At 41.1% G+C, this 22,347-nt stretch overlaps 1 protein-coding gene across 1 annotated transcript; it reads left to right on the plus strand.

The window, feature by feature from the left end:
• The first annotated feature begins 224 nt into the window (after nucleotides 1-224).
• On the plus strand, nucleotides 225-16,961 carry dolpp1 (dolichyldiphosphatase 1). Its single transcript, XM_056290842.1, has 8 exons — nucleotides 225-300; nucleotides 1,094-1,194; nucleotides 1,375-1,459; nucleotides 2,349-2,448; nucleotides 3,150-3,248; nucleotides 15,425-15,553; nucleotides 15,735-15,824; nucleotides 15,955-16,961. The coding sequence occupies exons 1-8, from the start codon at nucleotides 225-227 to the stop codon at nucleotides 15,989-15,991; spliced, it is 717 nt and encodes a 238-aa protein (XP_056146817.1). The 3' UTR covers nucleotides 15,992-16,961.
• The last annotated feature ends 5,386 nt before the right edge of the window (nucleotides 16,962-22,347 follow it).

Here is a 22,347-nt window from a genome sequence, read left to right on the forward strand (position 1 = left end):
ATTTGACTAGTTTGGTTTAGATCTGACATGTTATTTATTTATTTATTTATTTTGTTCATTCAGTAATTCTTCTCTATGGGTGAAAGAGCTCGCCTCCAGTGTGGGGCTATGATTGGACGGCATCTCCGCCGTCTCAGCCTATTTGAACAGAGGATTCAGTTCCCCATTGGTTCTGCATATGTCTGGGGCGTCTCATTGTGATCGCCCGGTTGTGTCCGGGTAAGATGGCGTTGGAAGAGCAGTGCTCGGCACCACCTCGATGGCGGTCAATATCGCTAACACACGTAGAGTTTCCGGACGGTATGTGAAGTTGATATCATTTTCTGTGTACGCTCGTCTTTATTGCTGACCGTGTATTTTTTGTCGTCGTTGCGACGCGGGTTTTATTTCCACTGAATGGACACGGCCGTCGGTAACATTGCTAAATAATGAGATGCTGGAAAATCCGAGGCACGGCAGGGAATGTAACCCGGACTGCCAAATTGTGAGACAGTGCCGCATGCGCAGTTGATATAGTAGCCACAATGACGGCTAGTCTGTTAGCCAACGCTAGCCTCATTTAGATATTGACATTTTTTCCCAGGAATTGGTGTCTTTTATTAGTTTATTGTATGCAAATGACTTGATGAAATGCAACCGATCTTTAGCATAAATGTGTTTCCCCCTAGCGTGTTTAAACTAGATATTGTGCAAATGTGGTACTTCTACAAATGAAATACAAAAGTGGAGCTAACGCAATAGCATTTTGGTCAGACACTTAAGTTTAAGTTTATTATTTGTCGTAAGTAAAGCAATGATACAGCGAGTAGCAGTATTTATCTGAAACTTATTTGAGTGTCACAAGCAAACGTGCGCTTATTTAGGAGGTGCTTATTTTGACCAAAGGTGTGGCTTTTAGGGACCTTCAAGCTTTTCAATATATTATTGGTACCTGGACCCAAATTTACAAAATTTGCAAAAACGAATGATCTAGAATAACTGTCTGCACAGCGTTGGCTTGAATACCCCCCCCTCCAGCAAATGCCCATTGGCTGTGTTGACTCTGAGGGTTTATGATCACTCTTAACAAAGTATTGTGTTGCTATGTTTTCAGATGATCTAACAGGAGAAGTGCTGGCCTACATTAGTCTCCTTCCCATAGCAATTCTTGTGGGTTTTGTTACACTCATAGTGTTCAAACGAGAACTGCACACGGTAAGTTAGGTACCTGCACTGTGACCTATGACTGCAGAAAGAGCATAACTTGAAATATCGCATGTTCACTCTTTGTAATGATCATCCTTTATCAACAATTGTGCCATGCGGGCCAAATCTTTACACTATCTATTTTTGAGCATGTTTGATGAAGACATTCATTTTGATTTATTCATGTAGATTTCTTTCTTTGGCGGGCTCATCCTGAATGAAGGGGTGAACTGGCTATTGAAGCACATTCTTAGGGAACCACGCCCATGTGCAGGTGAATAAAGAATAATGCACTGCTGCGGTCACAGGGTAGGAGTACCAAAAATCAATGCAGTGTTTCCCCTACCATAGCCATGAGTGGCCAGGCTGTCCGCTAATCATGAATACATGCCCAGTAATTCCCCCATTAACAGTGAAATGTGAAAATGAAAATATAAACGTCAGGAACAAAACTTCATTTTACTGCATCATATGATTACAGATTTTAAAAAGAATAATATGTCACCCTGATTATGATTTTGGCCATGAAATGTAAAATATTACTTTATTTTATAATAAATCCATGCAGGAGGGTCGCAGTGCTGTTTACAGTGTAGATGTCACTTGCTGTCTGGTATTTTGGTGGTTGTCAGCTGTGGATGGCTTAAAACACAGTGACTATATCTTGTAATGTTTCAAAGTTAGTATTTGTTTTCCCTAATGATTGCTTTACATTCCACACACCTCAAAGGTGCAATGAGCTGAAAGGGGACTTGTTGGATGAGACTGAAAATACTTGATATTTTCATACTTGATGCTTTTTTTTTAAAAGAACGTAATTACTATAGTGAAACTGACAACTTGCAAGTGTGGTGTTACGGGAGGCTGCTGAAACTATAAGGGTAGCCTAGGTATGACGACAAAATGGAGTAAAATGAACCAGACAAAAAATTTGACAACATTCTCCCCTGGTTGACAACATATCCTCACCTCACCACCCATATCCATTAATAGAAAAATTCTAGGGGAAACACTGGATTCCAGACATGTATTTATGCACGTTATGTGTGAAATGGTTGCAAAATTTTTCCAAAGTATAACTGTAAAACCCTTGTGTTTAACATGCATTTTAACTTTTCTTAAAAGCTGTCTTTTTGCTTTTCTAAAATACTGTCTTTTTGCAGGGGCTCATTCAACCCTGAACACAGAGTATGGGATGCCCTCCAGTCATTCCCAGCTTATCTGGTTCTTTGTTGTTTACTTCTTTCTTTTCCTTTATTTAAGGTGAGCTTTAATCTTACTGTCTATGCTGAAGGGGTGGGGAGGCTAGTAAATGCATACCCACTGCTAACTGAGGTCTAAAGAGGAAACAAGCAAGGGAAACAATTGCTTATCCGCAGAATAATGATGTAAGACAATTTGAATCATGGAGAAATGAGCCTTATTCCATTTTCCCCCCCACACTATTAATGGCAATCATAGCAATGATAGACATTTGTGAAACTGCTATGACTGGTGTGGTGCGTACTGAGAGAATCCATGAGTAGTCCCAAAAGGTAATGGCCATAAATTACAAAACTGTTTGACCAATCAGCGAAACCTATATTGAAACTGGCTTGTTTGACTGGAATAGTGTAACATCACACACGTAATGTTGAAAGTGACAACATTGTGAAGACAGCTTCCAATGATGTTGAATGAGAACAATATGTTGTTTGGTGTCATACATCCACTAGTTGTTTGTTAGATCTGGTCTATACTTAAGGATTCAATTCATATCTGGTATTATATTTGTTCATACCTGCTGTCTCTCACTGTCTGTTTTTATTGAACTGGACAAGAATGCTCCAGTGGTCAGATTTACCTCATTACCGTTCACAAAACTGTAAACATACACCTCAGTTCTTTTGATTTTTAATGAGACGTTAAAAAGTACAGCAGACCTTTTTATTGCTGTAGTTACATGTTCAAACTTCTCTGTTTAGAATGCATCAAACAAACAATGCTCGATGTGTGGACCTACTGTGGAGACACATACTGTCCATTATCTTGTTGGGCATGGCCTTATCAGTCTCATACAGCAGGTAAGGAACACACAAATACACACACACACACACACACACATACATACACACTCACCAAATAGTGGAATATAATTTATACAGTATAAATCCACCTTTGACAAAATGAGTAAACATTTTTCAGATGTACTTCTCATTTGTACACCAGGTAATGAGTGTTTGAAGGACAGGCCGTGCTCCTCAGATATAGCTACTCATCTGACAGCAGGGGCTAATTGCCAGCATACATATGTGCTAGGGGTTCGCTGCTCTGTAAAACCTTATGGCTGTGAAATGTAAAAAAGCGTGTTTCAATAATTTTCTCTAACATTTTACTGTCACATTATTTCTTTCTGTTTCGACTTGGAAATGTTGGGATTGTATGGTTTACAAAAATCTCTCCTTCAAGGACATCTGCTGTCCTTGAAGCAGTTGCAAGGGGTTGAGCGAAAAGTTGCAAGGGATTTGGCTGTCCTTTGGTGATGTATATCAATGGTGCTCGGCAAATCTGGGACAGATCCACTGAGCATGCATGCCATTTTCTAGCAGTGTCCTGCCTCACATTGACACATTTCAGACCAAGGGGAGTTGTGTGTTTTTTTTTTTTTTTGCTAAGTAGCTCTGCTAGAGCAGTTTGGGTACATGCTGGTGTGCACACCCTCAGCTGCAGTTATGGAAGAATGGGAGAGTGCTACTCATTCACTTTAAAGTTTAAGCTGGTCTTGAAATTGTAACTTCTGAAACTTATCACAGGGGATTGCAAGCAGTGGCATTTCTGGCAATGCTGGTGCCCTAGGTGTGATCACCCCCCCCCTGAAAGAAAGCTCCCTTTTTAGGGGAAATTGCATGTTTTGATTTTGCTATTATAAACACAAAATAAATAAAAATGCAGAAGCAGGTGGGCAAAAAAGTTAAACAAAAAAGGAGATGCAACATATTGTGTGCAGTTATAAAATAAATAATTAAAATATAAGATAAATAAAAACAAAATATTTAATAATATGCAATCAAATATTTAACAACAGGTGCATCTCCCTTCATCTCACTGATAACAAATAAGTCTTAATCAGAATCAGAATGTGTGTTATTCGTTTTATTTTTATAATCATTAAAAATGCATATAGATTGAATAGTTCCCAAAATATATATATATTTTTTAAAGTGGGGGGTATCCAATCAGTGCCCTCCCCTTGCAGGTGGCGCCCTAGGTGACCTGTACCTAGAAACGGTCTGATTGCAAGGTTCTTTATAAAAAAAAAGTTTGCTTCCTTTGAGAGTGGGATTTGTTTTGACCACTTTGTCTATAAATTCATGTTGGACAGTATGTATGGTAATGAATCCATGTTCATGTAATACCACGTATATGAAGTGTGGAAGAAACAACATGATACATTACACCAGGATTTGATTAAAAATGAAAATTGAATTGGTTAAATATCCTTCAAATTAAATGGTGGATTGAATAAAATGCCATCATATTAAATGATGCATCAAATAAAAAGTATCATTAAATGTTACATCAAATGCAATTATGTTAAAAATATTTAAGTCATTTTATTTTTGTATTTGATAGCCTTGACATTTATTTATGTACAAGCAATTGAAACAATTAAATTCACTGCAATTCCAATTACCACCACATGCTTTTATTCATTGCTGCTTTCACTACCACTTGATTTTCAATATGTGTCAACCAAATATGCCCTTCCCACCCAACACAGCTTATGTGTGTGATCTATGCACACGAAGATTGACTGCACTTGACAAGTTTGTCATGTAGGTAGCTAGCATAGAGTTAAAAATGCTAGAGGAGGCAATTCCTATATACAAAGTACAGCCAATGTGGTGTCACAAATACAGCGCCAATACAGGCAAATTCAGAAAAACCCACCAGTTTTCCATGCAGAAGACAACACTACTTCCTCATTTAATATTCACTGGTGGTTGAGACACTGAACTTTATGCGCTACTGCGCCTTAAAGCTCTGACACACTTGGTGACTGAGCCACTCTTTGCTGATGCATGCTGTTCAGGTTTAAAGAGTACTTTTAAGAATAGGTCTTGTCTGCTGTCTCGATCCTATTCACACAAGGTGACAGGGGGACAGATTGAGGGGTTTCACTCTAGAAGACTCCGTAACCTGTTTCTTCACATATGATCTCGAATTTCGCAGACTCGTGCCGAAACACGTCAGCTCAAAAAGGAAGTTGAAGAACAAAGAGAGCTAAAGAAGAGAGCAAAAGGGCCATTATTAGCCTGCCAGCCAAAGTACAAGTAAATAAACAAGTATGAAGCACGAGCAACTAGGTTTTAGTGTAGTTTTGTATAGCTGTCACTCTGCTTCAAATTCAACAAAAACAAAAGTCAGGACGTTGCACATTGAAGAAGACCTGGGTTCTGAGGTGGCGGCTGCAAAGTTTTGAGTATTCTACATAAAGAGTAAAGGTGGCTGTTTGAGAGCCATTCTCTTGGCCATTGTAATTAAATATCTTTTCCATGTGTGTGCTGTTAGAATTGTTGATAAAGGAGCTGCACATCTTATCTGTTCTGCTTACGTTCCAAAGCTACAACTCCATTGGCTGTTGCCAGAGCCAGTCTCTGGTTTCAAACTTTGACCTGTTCTCACTACGCAACACAGTCGTGACAAAATTAAACTTGGTTAAAAAAAAATTGCCACAAATACTGGTCGGGACTCAGCGGGGGCGGAAAAAACTCAAGTCTTGAGCCTTTTCATACTAAAGTATGATCTGCCCCAGATTATCATCCCCATGTGGTTTCAGACGGTGAGGACAGCCTGATGTGAGAATTGGCCTAATTCATGTTAAGTGTAGAGCTGCCTTTAGTGAAAAGGGTGATGGGCTTTATGAAAAAGAGAGGAAGAAAAGACAGTGACAGACATTTTATCCCAGTAGTGCTTTATTTCTCAAATATTTTCATTGGGGTCTGAAAGGAAATAGCTCAACACAAAGAACCATTCTGACACTGTCTACACAGTAATGATGTTTTTTATTATTACTATTTGATTTAACATTCAAAGTTGGCACCGCCATTGAACATGTTTTCTTTTTCCCCTTTTCAAAACGTTCATTCATACATACAAAAAAGAGCTCACAATCTTCATGATAGCCTTACTACGCACGTAAAATGCAGGTTGCACATCAGAGAAGTCTGGCTTTGCATTATTCATTTCATTATAGAATAAAAAGAACAGTCAATTGTCCCCCCACATGTAGTAGAAAATCATCTGACTCAAATGGTGATGTACGGTGAGGAACAGGATATTTCAGAAGTGCACACTCTAGCCCTTTTTTTTTTTTACTCTATGGTAGCTAGCAAAAACAGTGCTAAATATACTTCCTGCAAGTGACTATATGAGCTAATGATGTCAAACCAAAACCACCTGATTCAGCCAGAGTCTGGAAACATGTCACTGAACTTATTTAGATGAATCATCACATCTGTCATGGCTTATTATGTTGAAAGAAAATCTAAGATGGGCAAGGATAAAGGTCAAACCTTGTACAGGAATTTGTCAATTGTTAGGGGGAGAGTGGTGTAGGAGAGCTCAGATCAATGAGAAGTAAATTTCCACCGTAATTGCAAAACCTGTCAAGAGTCTACTAGGTAGATGGTATAGCGCTTCCTTAAACGATAGGAAGCACGGCTGCTAGTTGAGAAAGGTCATTGTGCAAGGATTAAGCATTGATATGTCATTATTGCCTGGCAAATTGAAGTTGTGGCTCTTGCATTTTGTGGATTGTGACCAGGTAGAATTTGGCTGCTGGCAATATGAGATTGTTACTGCCGAGGTGGAGAAATTGGAGAAAATGATAAGCATGTCAGTTGGGAAATGGTTTGGAGTGCCACATTGTTTATGTAGTGGATCTTTATATGGTAAGGGAATCCTGAAGCTGTCTTTAACTAATTCGCCTTTAACTAGTGTCAAGTGTGCTAAGGTGAGGCTGGAGATGACTAGGGATTTGCTAGTTAAGGCTATAGCAACACAGATAAAAGCAGGGGGGAACTGTAACCCAAGGGAGGCAGTCTACTGTGCTCAAAGGCACTTGAACACTGAAATTTGTAGGCCATGTTTGAAGGGGGAGGACGAGGTTTGGGTTAGGTGATGCATAGAAATCTTGGAGTAAGGCTACATTGTTGGAGAGAAGGCAAATGGCTGTAGCTTAGATTTGATGCAAGGAGGAAGCTGATGACACTCTAAAGTTGCACGCACAAACTGTGTATGCCGCAGATGCCACATGTACTCCAGCCTTTGCCACCTTTGTCTCAACAAGACTAGGTCAAAACCTAATATATGGCTCGACCATGTATGGTCAGTGTTTGAAATTGTGACCAATTTGTTACAGCGATAGTCAGTGGTAGTGTCTATAATGTGAATTCCTGGATATTAAATGTCAAGTCAAGTCAATTTTATTTGTATAGCCCAATATCACAAATTGCAAACTACCTCAGTGGGCTTTACAGCAATAGTCCTTAGACCCTCGCATTGGATAAGGAACAACTCCCTAAAAAAAAAACCTTTAACAGGGAGGAACAAAATAGGAAGAAACCTCAGGGAGAGTAACAGAGGAGGGATCTCTCTCCCAAGATGGACAGCTGTGCAATGGATGTTGTGTGTACACAATTTAGAGACTACAACTTTACTATCCTGAGACTTTATAGTATTACTTACCTAGAGGGAGTGCTTGGCTCCAGGTGTTTTACCTGTCTAGGCAGTCTATATAAAGAAGAAAAAGATGGATGTGTCTGTTCTCTCTCATTTTTTTTTTGAAGTTGCCAAAGACAAGTAAAGCTAAAGAAAAGCTATTTCTGGAGTCCTGAGTCCTCGATGTTTTTTGGATACACTATGTTATATTGGCGACGAGGATAATCTGGAGATAATCAGCAGCCTGGTCAATGTACACTGATTGAGTGATTGATTGCTTGATTGTTGGAGACTCCAGCAGGACAAAAGACTTGGTGAAGGGGGGACGACACATGTAGGTGAGATGGCAAAAATTGGAACGCTGCCACCATTTGATTTAAACGTGCAAGCATGGGAGGAATACTGTAAAATTATGGAACATTTCTGTGCTGCAAATGACATTGAGGATGAAGATAAGGAGAAATCAATATTGCTCAGTGTAGTGGGTGCACAAACCTACAGTATGATGATAAATCTCCTATGTCCAACAAAGCCTGGATATAAGACCTTTGCACAGTTGGTAACTTTATTAAAAAGCCACTTTAACCCCAAACCAAGTGAAGTCATTCAGAGATTTAAGTTTGACTACCCCATAAGACAGCTCACTGAATCTGTTGCTAACTATGTTGCTGAATTAAGAAACTAGCACAAGATTGTAATTATGGCGCGACACTGACTCAAATGGTACGAGACAGGCTGGTATGTGGAATAAGTGATGACCGAATCCAGAGATTATTGTCTGAGACTAATCTCACATTTGATAGTGCCCCATCTCTAGCCCAAGCTATGGAGTCAGCAAACAAAAATATACTGGACTTACAGACAAAAGCAGGAGCTATGTCATGTAATGCAGTGAGGAGTAATGGGTCAGAGGGCACTGGACAGAAGAGAGAGAGCCATACAAGTGCTGGTGATGGTGATGGTAATAAAGACTGTTACCACTGCAAAGGGAAACATGCACCCACTGGCTGTCGTTTCAAAAAGGAAAAATGTCATGCATGTGGAATGACTGCACACATAGCCAGAGCACGTCGCAATAAGAAAAGGGCAAATGCTGAAAAGAGGACTGACAGAAGACCCTGAGAGAGACATTTCACACAGGAGCGCAGTGCACACTATCATTCTCATAGAGTGGCTGAGGGAAGTGATCCCTCTGATGAGGAGCAAGTGTTTTCATTATACAATGTCCAAAGTGTGGATGATGATGAGAGAGAGCCACCCTATGAACTGTGCATGGGTGTAAATGGGGAACCAGTGGCATTTGAGATTGATGCTGGATACTTTTTCACCATACTAAAGAAAAAGTCAAAATGTTCCTAAATTTAAAAAAAAAACTGCCTTGATTTGACAACATATACTAGAGAAAAAAATTCCTGTGATGGGGAAGACCTATGTGAAAGTGAAATACCACCAGCAGGAAAATACACTGCCCATCATAGTAGTTAAAGGCTCAGGTCCAAAGTTATTGGGAAGAAAAATACATGCATGTTAGGGTTAATATGGGGTGTGTCCCTGACCAAGGCATAGCAGGCGAACTGGAGTTGATCCCCGGGTGCTGCACGGCAGCTGCCCACTGCTCCTAGCTACACAGGTAGGATAAGTTAAATGCAGAGCGTAATTTCCCTACGGGGATCATTAAAGTATATCAGAATAAAAATAAAAAAAGATGGTGGTTGAAGCATGTTAAACTAGACTGGACAGAAATAAAGCACATTACACACCACCCACAGTCACTGACCCTGCAGCATGTGCTCTCAAAGCATGAGGGAGTATTTAAAAATGATCTGGGAACCTCAAAAGGTTTTAGAATAGAATACTCTTTATTATTCATTTTGTACATACATACAAATGAATTTTACCCTGCATTTAACCCATCCTAGCTGTGTAGCTAGGAACAGTGGGCAGCCCCCATGCAGCACCCAGGGACCAACTCCAGTTATTTCTTCCCATTGCCTTGGTCAGGGGCACAGACAGGAGTATTAACCCTAACATGCATGTCTTTTTTGATGGTGGGAGGAAACCGGAGTGCCCAGAGGAAACCCATGCAGACACAGGGAGAGCATGCAAATGCCACACAGAAAGGACCTGGGATGGCCTGGGGTTCGAACCCAGGACCTTCTTGCTGTGACGCAACAGCACTAACCACTGGGCCACCGTGCCACCTCTTTTTAAACATTTTTTTTAATAGAATAGAATTAAAGCAACTATCCATGTCCCTGCTGATGGTACCACTTCAGTAGGTCAAGAGCCATTCCTTATGCTTTAAGTTAGCTGTAAACAGAGTCTCCACCTTGAAACAATACCCCATACCCAAAGCTTCCCTTTGGAGTATCCTCAGCCCCTGCAATCTTCCAGAGAACCATGGAGTGGGTTCTCCAAGGGATACCCCAAGTTGCTGTTTATCTTGATGATATCTTGGTTACTGGGGCAACCAAGAGAGATACACCTCAGGAACCTGGATGAGGTGTTGACCAGGCTGAAAGATGCTGGTCTCAGACTAAAGAAAAGCAAATGCATATTGCTTGCTGATGAGGTTCAGTACCTAGGACATAAAGTAGATGCTAAGGGAGTGCACACTGTGGAAGCCAAGGTAAAAGCTGTTGTTGATGTTCCAGCCCCAACTAATGTGACAGAGCTTAAGGCTTATTTGGGCTTGTTGAATTATTACAATCACTTCCTTCCCAACCTCTCCATATTGCTAGCCCCCTTACATTACCTGTTGAGGAAGGATGTAGCCTGGAGATGGAGTAACTGTCAAGACAAAGCCTTCAGGAAGTCCAAAGACTTATTGAAGTCAGCAGACGTTTTAGTGCACTACTCTGGAGATAAGGCTCTAATATTATCCTCCGATGCCTCACCATATGACATAGAAGCCGTACTGCCCCACAAAATGGAACATGAAACAGAAAAGCCAATTGGTTTTGTATCTTGAACCTTGTCACCTGCAGAGAAGTATTCACAGCTGGACAAGGAAGGTTTAGCTGTGATATTTGGAATAAAGAGGTTCCACAAATACATCTATGGCAGAAACTTTACTATTGTAACTGATCACAAGCCCCTGATCTTGTTGTTCAATGAGACTAAACCTGTACCTCAGAGGGTTTCACCACGTGTAGTGTTGGGCTGTATGGCTCAGAGCTTATGAGTATAGCATTATATACACGCCCAGAAAGCAGAGTGCCAATGCAGATGCCATCGGTAGGCTCCCCTTGCCTGAGTTCCTTCCTGCAGAGGGAGAGGATGATCAAGTTCTGATGCTGGATTTGATGGATGATGCACCAGTGACTACAGAACAAGTGAAAAATTGGACAGCAAAAGATGTGACACTGTCACATGTGCATGAGTATATGCTAAAAGGATGGCCTTCTACAGCAGAGCCTCAATTCATGCCTTACTTTACCTGATTCTTAGAGCTAAGTGTTTGTCATGGATGTGTTCTGTGAGGTGCTTGTGTAGTTATTCCCCAAAAAGGAAGACAAATGATTCTAAAGTTGCTGCATCAGGCCTATTCAGGGATGTCTAGGATGAAGGGCCTAGCAAGGTCATCCATCTGTGGCCACCAAATGGTGGCCACAGATGGATAAGGATGTAGAGAGAGAAGTAAACCAGTGTGATGTCTGTCAGCCAAACAGCAAGTCTCCTACAGCACCATTACATCCTTGGGAATGGCCAGAGAAGCCATGGACTCGATGGATTATGCAGGTCCATTATTAGGCAAGATCTTCCTCGTGTTGGTTGATTCCCATTCAAAATGGATGGATGTATATCCAGTAAATACAGCAACCAGTCATGGAACCAGTGAAAGTTTCAGTGTCCATGGTCTACCCTAGATGTTGGTGGGTGATAATGGTACTTGCTTTACAAATGCTGAGTTTGCTGATTTCATGAATAAAAATGGAATTAGACATGTGACTTCAGCCCCTTTTCAGTCTTCGCCCAATGGATTGGCTGAAAGAGCGGTTCAGACTTTCAAAGAGGGGATGAAGAAGATGCTAGGAGTAAGGTAGAGCTTGGAAACAAAAGTGTCCAGATTCCTGTTTAGTTACAGAATCACCCCTCACTCTACCACAGGCTTGTCCCCAGCTTGTCCCTACAGGCTTGTCTCCACCTTTGACCTATTACTCCCGAACTTGAAATCCAAGATAGAAAAGAAACAGTGGACTCAAACAGTGAATCATGACATAAATACTAAGCTCAAGTTTTGCACATGGTGATCAAGTTTTTACTAAAAACTATGGCTACGGTCCCAAATGGAAGCCTGCAACTGTTCAGAGCTGCACAGGTCCACTGTCATACACAGTTCTCATTGGGAATGGACAGATTCTGAGGAGACACGTTGATCATATCAGGAGGTGGGAGCTCCGCGAGATTTCTGAAATAGATCTCAGTACACCCAAGAATGTCGATTTCCCATCACCTGTGGAGCCAGAACAAGTCAGTGTCTCTGACTCTCCAACAACCCCTGTGGATGACTCTTGAGAGTGGCCCACCTAAGCTGGAGAGTGAGTCCCCACCCGTATTACAGGAAACATTACCCCTGAGGCGCTCTACATGAGAGAGACGCCCACCTGACTACTCTAGGCCGTAAACCTTTGGGGTCAAGATGATGAGTACTACTGAAAAAAAATACAGTAGGCTAATAGACTCTACAAAAGAAATTATTATTTGATTCATTTTAGTTACTTACTTTTAAAGGGAAAAGAAACTTTTAATTATAAGAAAAGCCTTTTAACAAAAAAAAAAACCTTTTGGCAAATGTTTGTGTATTGCATTCTCTTATTTTCTTTTTCAGTTAGGTGTTGGCTGCAGACCTGAGAATGGAGGGGATGCACTATCTTGAGACTTTATACTATTACTTACCTAGAGGGAGCTCTAGGCTCCAGGTGTTTTACCTGTCCAGGTAGTTTATATAAAGAAGAATATGGGTATATCTGTTCTCTCTCATTTTGTTTGTTGACGCTGCCAAAGACAAGTGAAGCTAAAGAAAAGCTACTTCTGGAGTCCTGAGTCCTCATTAATGAGTTTTGGATACACTATGTTATAACAACATTGAAAGAAGATAACATAATTATAAAATATATGAAGAATATGATGAGGAGGATCCTAAGCAGTGTCCAGATGCCACCAGAACAGCCCAAGACCTACGGATGTGGTGAGGGAGGACATGCCGGTGGCTGGCATGACACAAGAAAATGCAGAGGACAGGGACAGGAAGAGATGGAAACAGATGTTCCACTGTGGCGACCCCTAACGGGAGCAGCCGAAAGTAGTAGTAATAGTAGTAGTAGCAGAAGTAGTAGTAGTAGAATGATGTCAGACTAAAACCATCGGATTCAGTCAGATCCCAGAATCATGTCACAGAACTTATTTTGTGGGATTGTCACACCTATCATTGGTTTATTATAATCCATTTATACAATTTCTAATTCATATAATTTTAGAATGATGGAAAGCACTGTTCGTGTTTATCTGTTGGCTGTCTCAGAGCTCTGAATAAATGTTGCCACACCTCTTTGCGTGTAAGATCATATGGCTGACCCAGTAGCTTTAAGGGGTCCACTGCTTCACTCATAATGCTGTGTTCATGGCAAGATGAAGTCAAAAATATGAGATGTCAAGACAGCATGCTAACACAGTATCATGTGTGGTTATTCTGTCTTAATCCACATAGTAGAAAAATTGACCAACATGTCAGAAAGGTCTTGATGGAGAACAGATCATTGTGTCACTGCGACGATCTACATCGTCTGATTGCTGGCTACCAGCAGCTGCATGAGCCACAGTGCCAGACATGCCTATATAGCTGTGCAAACACAGCCATGGTGATGCTGAATTAAATTGAACCATGTAGCATCACTTTTATCTAATCATTTTCATTATGCAAGAATGGGGTTGCTATATTAGTAGTGACAATGCTAGGATTAGTTATAGCTTCTTTTAAACTTCATCACAAGACTTGTTTGGCCTTTGCAGTACAGCGAGCATGAGCTTGGTTGTATTAGAGACAGGACCGAAAGTGCTAAGGATAAATTCTATGACTCACATCCACCAAGAATCGATTTTTTCCCCCCCGCTCTTTTTCTCCCCAATTGTACTTGGCCAATTACCCCACTCCTCCGAGCCATCCCAATCTCTGCTCCACCCCCTCTGCAGATCCGGGGGAGGGCTGCAGACTACCACGTGCATCCTCTGATGCGTGTGGTGTCGCCAGCCACTTCTTTTCACCTGACAGTGAGGTGTTTTGCCAGGGGGACGTAGCGTGTGGGGAGATCACGTTATTCCCCCCATTTCCCTCTCCCCCCTGAAAAGGCGCCCTGACCAACCAGAGGAGGCGCTAGTGCAGTGACCAGGACACATACCCAAACCGGCTTCCCACCCGCAGACATGGCCATTTGTGTCTGTAGGGATCCCGGACCAAGCCGGAGCTAACACGGGTATTCGAAGCAGCGATCCCTCTGTGTCCCCGTGCGGTTGCAATAGACTGCCAGGCCACCCGGACACCCCAGAATCATAATTTTTTTTTCCGTGTGTATTCTTCAGAAGTAAATTGAATGGGTGCCAAGGTGTTTTCATCCTCATCCAGTCTTCATTATGCAGGCCAAAACAGTGTGGTCATGTGATTGAAAAACAGCAGCAAGATATGTTGATCATCGAGTGCATACATGTATACTACATCAGTGGGTGGTAAAGGACCATTGATTAAAAAATACTGGAACTGCTATTGAATAAAATAAAGCTGCGTTGAAAATAGCATCAAATTAAATGTGGTAGTGAAAGGAGCAATGAATTCACATGAGCCGTGGCGATGGGAATTGCAATAAATTGAATTGTTTAAATTGCTTGAAAGAAATGTAAAAGCGATCAATAGAATGATAAAAGAAGGGCATCCGGGTAGTGTACGGTCTACTCCGTTGCCTACCAACACAGTTTGAATTGCTGGTTCGAATCCCTACAGACACAATTGGCCATGCCTGCTGGTGGGAAGCCGGATGTGGGTATGTGTTCTGGTCGCTGCACTAGTGCCTCCTCTGGTCGGCCAGGGCGTCTGTTCGGGGGGGGGGGGGGTAGCGTGCTCCTCCCACGTGCTATGTCCCCATGGCGAAACTCCTCACTGTCAGGTGAAAAGAAGCGGCTGGCGACTCCACATGTATCGGAGGAGGCATGTGGTAGTCTGCAGCCCTCCCTGGATCGGCAGAGGGGGTGCTCAGATGGCTCAGAAGAGTGAGGTAATTGGCCGGATACAACTGGGAAGAAAAAGGGGGGGAAAATCCCCCCCCCGCAAAAAAAAAATAATGAAAGGATTTGTCAGCAATTTTTTGATTGTAATTAGATTTTATTTGATGACACATTTAATGATATTATTTTATTCAATCCACCATTTAGTATGATAGCTATCTAATCAATTCAATATTTATCATTTTTGTCACTTTCACCCCTCATGTACATGGTTATTTATCAAGGACTTGTTGTCTTAAACTTTAAATCATCTCACCTTCAGGGTCTACCTGCTGTATCACACTTGGAGTCAGGTTTTCTACGGTGGAATTGCTGGTACTGCTATTGGCATAGTGTGGTTTTTTTTCACACAAGAGGTGCTGACGCCATTATTTCCCAAGATAGCTGCTTGGTAAGAGCTGTAATAGACTCACATTCTCAAGTTTTCACTTTTATGACCCTGCTTTATACTTTTTTTTGGCTTTTAACTCTTTGTGGCATAATGATAAATTCACCTGTGCAAGAAAAATATTCTATGACTGTTAACTTCTCCTAACCTTGAGTCCTATCACCTACCTTCTCACAATCCGTAGGCCAATATCAGAGTACTTTCTGGTGCGAGACACAAGTCTGATCCCAAACATCTTATGGTTTGAGTACACAGTGACCAGATCAGAGGCAAGGTAAGGTGGATTTGATGGATGAGGGATGGTTCAATAATTGCTAATATCCCGCATCATAACATGTCATCTACCTCATCTATCACCGGTGTAGTATTTTCAATAATGTCATTTTTGTCTTCTTTTCTTCTAGGAACAGACAACGAAAGCTTGGAACAAAACTTCAGTGATCTCTACAGTTCTTTTGTGAAACTGAGTTTAGTACCACACATATTCAAATATACACACAAACAAATGCTTATTTGAAAAAAAAACACACACTGGAGAACCATCTTTTGGACTGACATAGTTGCGAGGAATAAAAAGGCCAAACCGTGATGGTGGCAAAAGAGTGCCTGAACCTGGCCTGGGGTCTACAGTCTGAGCAAGTCCGTCCACATGCCTCTCCTTCTTGTACAGCTTGCTCAAATGCTGTCCAGTGCATGCAAGACTGTGTAAGAGGCATACTATTTAATAATAGATTAATATATATTTTAACTGTAAACGCACGCTGAAATTAACAGTGTACTGTAAGAAAATACAAGGAGCCAAAAAAGGAGGCCTTGTTAAAGTTTCAAACAAATTGGTGTCATTAAAGCATGTAATTAGTGATTCTTTTGAAATACTCAGTGATGGATAACTGGTGAGCAGGGTTAGGGTGTTGAACTTAGATTAGGGATAGGGGTTTGATTATGGCTTGGATTGGGGTAAGTGGAATTAACCATTTTTCATTGTTATATAATAGAAACACAACAATTTCTAAAATTGGTTTAAATGTAATATAAAAGAAAATTTGCACTTTGTGAAATTTAAAAGCTAAAAAAAACTAACACTAGTTTAATGTTAAAACTCTCCCCACTCTTCCTTAATCTACCCTCTGTGTCTGTGACTGTAAGTCCTAATATATTAGATTCCAAAGCTGAATTAAAAGCAGTGTAAATTTAATGTACCTTATGTACTATAAAGCATCAAGGTCTTGGTTTCTGTTATCCACATTTGAGGATTATGATACAGTGCCGTGCAAAAGTATTCAACCTCCTTGACAGTCATCACTAATTTCTGCATTATAAAAGATACTCTCACATCTGTTGTTCCTGAACAATATTAATTTTGTGAACCCATAAGCTCTAACTGCATATTCCCAAAGCCAGAATAAGTCGTGTTTTGCTGACTTTTTAAAAAAGAAATAAAAAACTAAAATTTATAGTGCTTGCATAAGTATTCAACCCTTTGGAGAGTACCCGTTTGCTGCAATAACAGCCATGATTCTCTTGGGGTAAGTATGTACAAGCTTTGCACATTCTTCTGGAGTAATTTTTGCCCATTCTTCTCGGCAGAATTTGTACAGGTCTTGCAGGTTGGTGGGATGGCACATCTGGACTGCCGGTCTGTACCACAGATTTTCAATGGGGTTGAGGTCTGGACTTTGACTTGGCCACTCCAAAACGTTTGCGTTTTTGTTGCTGAGCCATGCCATTGTTGCTTTAGCCTTGTGCTTAGGATCATTGTCCTGCTGGAAAGTGAACCTTCTCCCAAGCTTCAGTTTTATGGCAGACTGCAACAGGTTTTCTTCCTATATTTCCCTGTATTGAGCTCCATCTATTCTTCCCTCAATTTAACAAGGTTCCCAGTGCCTGCAGATGAAAAGCAACCCCATAGCATTATGATGCCGCCGCCATGCTTTACTGCAGGGAGGGTGTTGTTTAAGGCATGAGCAGGCCAAAGAGCTCAACTTTCGTCTCATCTGACCACAAAACCTTTACTCACATCCTAACTGGGTCTCTCTCATGCTTGGTAGCAAACTCCAAGCATGCTTTTATATGCATAGTTTTGAGCAACGGCTTCTTTCTTGCCACCCTCCCATACATGCTAGATTTATGGCAAGCCCATGATATGGTTGATTCATGCACATTTACTCCAGTTTCAGCCACTGACCTTTGGAGCTCCTTCAAAGTGTCTTTCCTCACCAGCCCACATCTTGCTCGGACACTTAGATTTGGGGGACGGCCTATCCTACAAAGCGTCTGGGTGGTGTGTACTGCTTCCACTTTCTGATCCAACAGTGTTCCGTGGGACATCCAAACACTTGGATATTGTTTTGTATCCCTTTCCCTGTTTCTGCATTTTAATCACTTTGTCTCTCACTTCAGTATTATGCTCCTTTGTCTTCATTTCCTGATGGAGTTCACACCCGGCTAATGAACTTTACACAGAGTGCTTTTTATACCCACAAATGAGGCCGTTACTTTAATATCTTACAGGTGCACACTAATTATGTGCAATTGTGTTAACCTGAGTTGGTTTTAGGAATAATTTGTCATTTGTGTAAACTTGGAGCTTTCAGAGCACAAGGGGTTGAATACTTATGCAATCACTATGTTTTGGTTTTTAATTTATTAATAAAAAGTCAGCGGAACAGGACTTATGTTGGCTTTGGGAACATGCTGTTAGAGCTTATGGCTTCACAAAAATAATATTGTTCAGGAACAAATGTGTAGTATCTTATAATCCAGTAATAAGTGATGACTGTCAAGGGGGTTGAACACTTTGAATACTTTTGCAAGGCACTGTACCTTGAATAGCAACACCGTTTAATTTCAGTTGTCATTTCTCTTTGTTCTAAGCTATACACAAAGGACTGAGGTCCTTGTTCTTTTTATGCCTCATACAGTAGCAGTCTGGGAATCAGGCTTTTTTTTGTCGTTGAATGAATACCTTATCTTGTTTTCTGCTGTTGCAGAAAACCTTCTCATTTTACCTTCATTTTCAAGATAACATTCCATATCATTTAGACAAAACATACAACATGACTGCTGAGTAAAAAGTTTTCTTAGGAGAAGAGAAAAACCTCAGGTCAGTCGTAGCATGTGATGATGCTTTATTCCTCACAACCAGGGCAGCTAATGTTCAGGGTTGATAAATGGGGCTCTAAAGCTAATTTGAAACTGTCATTATTAGCTTCACAAAGGGAAGTAGTTCTCTTAGATGTTTTTTTTTCATGTGTAACCCATATCAGGCTGAATAAAGTTGTGTTTATGTACAAAAGTGTGTCGATTTTTCCAGTGTTACTGCTGAATCTGGTGACGTAATTCATATTCCTGTCTTCTAGCGTGCCTCACTCTATTAGGAATAGGCGTGGGCGCCCCCCGTGGTCTCCATGGGTTCTGCAACCAAACAATTAGTGAACCTAACATATTATACTTAAGCTTTTGATGTTTAACCTCATATGTGGCTTATATAGTCTGCACTTCACTTGTTGTGTGGTATATGTAGTGTGTAACTGAGGGCAATAGGGATCTCTGACTCCTTGTATGGTCATACCAATAAAAACTGACTTGGTTTGAGTGACTTGACAAACGAGGGACGAGTAAGATCAGAGGTTTCAGTTTCTCCATCTGCGGCACCTTTTTGGGGTTGTGGCCAAAATGTAGACTTTCACCCGCTTTAACAGTCGATGGTAGGAAAACTGAAAATAGAGGTAGAGTGTTAGAAAAATAAATGTAAACTTTTTTCCCCTCATGATTGTCCAGCAAAAACGGATAACAGCTTTTTGCAGATGTCTTTTAAACGCAATGAGCAGCAACAGCAAAAAGCTTTTGGACGGGGCGTCCAGGTAGCGTAGCGGTCTATTCCGTTGCCTGCCAACACTGGGATCGCCAGTTCGAATCCCCGTGTTACCTCCGGTCGGGCGTCCCTACAGACACAATTGGCCGCGCGCGCGCATATATATATATATATATATATATATATATATATATATATATATATATATATATATATATATATATATATATATAATTCTGGCTGATGCACTGTCCCGAGCATCTGCACCAGTCTCACAAAGACGCAGGATGTGGAAATGCATGTTGACTGGGTCGCGTCCTCCCTCCCAGTGTCAGACACGATGTAGAAGAAGATTGCACTAGAAACGGAAAAAGACGTGACGTTGCAGAGTGATGGCCAACGGGTGGACAAAAGGTAAACTGTCACAATCCTATCCTACAAGACACCAGAGTGTGGCGTTATTTGAAAACTTATCAGAAAGTTACACTGATTTGGGATACTTGAAAATGAAATAATGTGACTTACCTGTTTGTTGTTATACAGTATACCTGAACTGAAACGAAAAGTGTTAAAATATTGTTTAATGTTTAAATGACTAGGTGTGGCAATAGCTTAATGTGACTTACCCGTTTGTTATTTTACCTGAAAAGGAAAGTGTTAAAAACGCGGTGTAATGCTTAGATGACTAAGTTTGGTTAAAGCTTAACAGTCTCTAGACTGTATACTTACCTTGTATTCTTATCATTTTTTGGATTAACTTCAAAGGAAAGAGGATGTAATGATATGTGCCAACCGGGCCGGTAGGTGGCAGTATTGGTATATCTTGTTTATTGTAGAGGGTGAAGGAATGCGCAGAACTTCTAGGGTCAGAACATCTGACAGCCATGCAGTAGATAAGACGTGATTAAATACAGAGACAAGATTAACTTTTCAGCTTGATTTATTACATAACAGAACATGTCGTTGTGTGTGTGTGTGTGTATATATATATATATATATATATATATATATATATATATATATATATATATATATATATATAATTTCAGATATGAAACATTCTTGAAAGATAAATAAATCTATCATAAATAAGTGCTTGTTTCTTTTTGGGATGACATTTAAGGGCCCAGTTTTGCTTTGGATTGGATCCAACATTTACAGCCACTTAGGGTAAAGCCAAACTCTATACTTTTACATTTAACTGTTGTGAAAACTGGATTGATAGCTGTAAAAATGGAAATATCTATGTGGTATTCCATAAAACACTTGTTTCTGTTATTTTACAGGGCACAAGTAAATTTACGCTTACATACCTGAAGAATTCTCTGTAATTTTGCAAAGCAGAAAAAAAGTTTAAAAAAAAAAGAAAGAAAAGTTTTTCTGTTATGTGAATCGGATTTGTATGTGAAGCCCACTACAAATAAACTTGACTGAACGCTACTGCAGGAACCCTGACCAAAACCAAAAAGTTTGACCATATTACACCTATCCGATAGCCTTCCTTCACTGCTCAACAGTAATGACAGGTGTGCCCAGATTTCTCAATCAGCAGATTTTTTTTTCATTGGGGTAGGCAGGAGAAATGTCATATCAGAAACTTTATGGTGTCTACAGACAACAGTTAAGAAAAAAAAGAAATGTTCTGTAGAAAACTATTCAGATAGTGAAATACAAAAGAAAAAAGCTTTGTAGTGAAATACAAAAGAAAAAAGCTTTGTTTACATTGTCAAACCAGCTTGGAATGAGTTTTAAGGAGTCCCCTTCAAAAGTGGACTGTTTTTTGTCAATGCGCAAGTTGTCCACAAGGTGTCACTCTAATATTACATGAAGTGTTTCCTCTCTTGAAGCCCTGGACTGCTTGTGCCTGTGCTTTTGACAGTGCCATGGGAGGACGGCTGTGAGGTGCCGAATGAGTGCCAAATACAGTGAATTGGTGCAAGAATGCAGGGTCCGAGCATGGCTAGTGTGGCTTTTTCCAAAGGAAGAAGGATATTGACGGGTCTCTGTCCAGTCAGTTTGGAGATTGCAGACAATCATTGGTCTGTACGAGAAGGACTGGAAATCCACAGCACATAGCTGGGGGGGGGCTGTGGAGAGAGTCTGGTGTTGGTGTAAAAGACGAGATCTTGGGGCATCCAGTTGACGTGGCAGATTATTCCGTTGCCTACCAACACGGGGATCGCTGGTTCGGATCCCCGTGTTACCTCCGGGCTGGTCGGACGTCCCTACAGACACAACTGGACGTGTCTGAGGGTGGGAAAACAAAAATGTGTCCTGGTCGCTGCACTAGCGCCTCCTCTGGTCGGTCGGGGCGCCTGTCCGGGAAGGGGGGGGGGGCTGGGAGGAATAGTGTGATCCTCCCACGTGCTATGTCCCCCTGGCGAAACTCCTCACTGTCAGGTGAAATGAAGCGGCTGGTGACTCCACATGTATCGGAGGAAGCACGTGGTAGTCTGCGGCCCTCCTCGGCTCGGCAGACGGGGTGGAGCAATGACCGGGAGGGCTCAGAAGAGTGGAGTAATTGGCCAGGTACAATTGGGAAGAAAAAAAAGGTGGGGGGGGGGGATCTTTGCCGGAAGCCAGAAGATGATATGATGTGATTGACCACTGCTGACCCACTAAGTGGAGAGTGTCGTGGTCCAAGTTCTAAGACACTTTAGGAAGGTTGGTTGCCAGGTCGGTCACAGGCTTGTGACTTCTCCCGGCAAAGAAACCAGCCATTGGTTGAAGGATTAAAGAATCTTAGGATGTATGATGTTATGTAGTGAATGCACGGCCCTAAGACTATCTTTCACAGGCAACTATGACCAACACACTTATATGAAATTTTCAGTGTACATGCTGCTAGCAGGATCTTTTATGTGAATACCGGTGTGTGCTGCTAACTGAAAATGCTAACTGAAAATGTCCTTCCATTGCATCTTTTATAACCAGCATAGTTGGATATATCTCACAAAGGCCTCAAGATTCTCCTATGATCGTA

Source organism: Lampris incognitus, chromosome 12 (assembly GCF_029633865.1).
Source record: "Lampris incognitus isolate fLamInc1 chromosome 12, fLamInc1.hap2, whole genome shotgun sequence".
Taxonomy (NCBI): Eukaryota; Metazoa; Chordata; class Actinopteri; order Lampriformes; family Lampridae; genus Lampris; species Lampris incognitus.

Coding starts and splice junctions, on each gene's coding strand:
- dolpp1 (XM_056290842.1), top strand. CDS start 225: ATGGCGTTGGAAGAGCAGTGCTCGGCACCACCTCGATGGCGGTCAATA. Junction 1,460..2,348: donor GGAACCACGCCCATGTGCAG/GTGAATAAAGAA, acceptor GTCTTTTTGCAG/GGGCTCATTCAACCCTGAAC. Junction 15,825..15,954: donor GTGACCAGATCAGAGGCAAG/GTAAGGTGGATT, acceptor CTTTTCTTCTAG/GAACAGACAACGAAAGCTTG.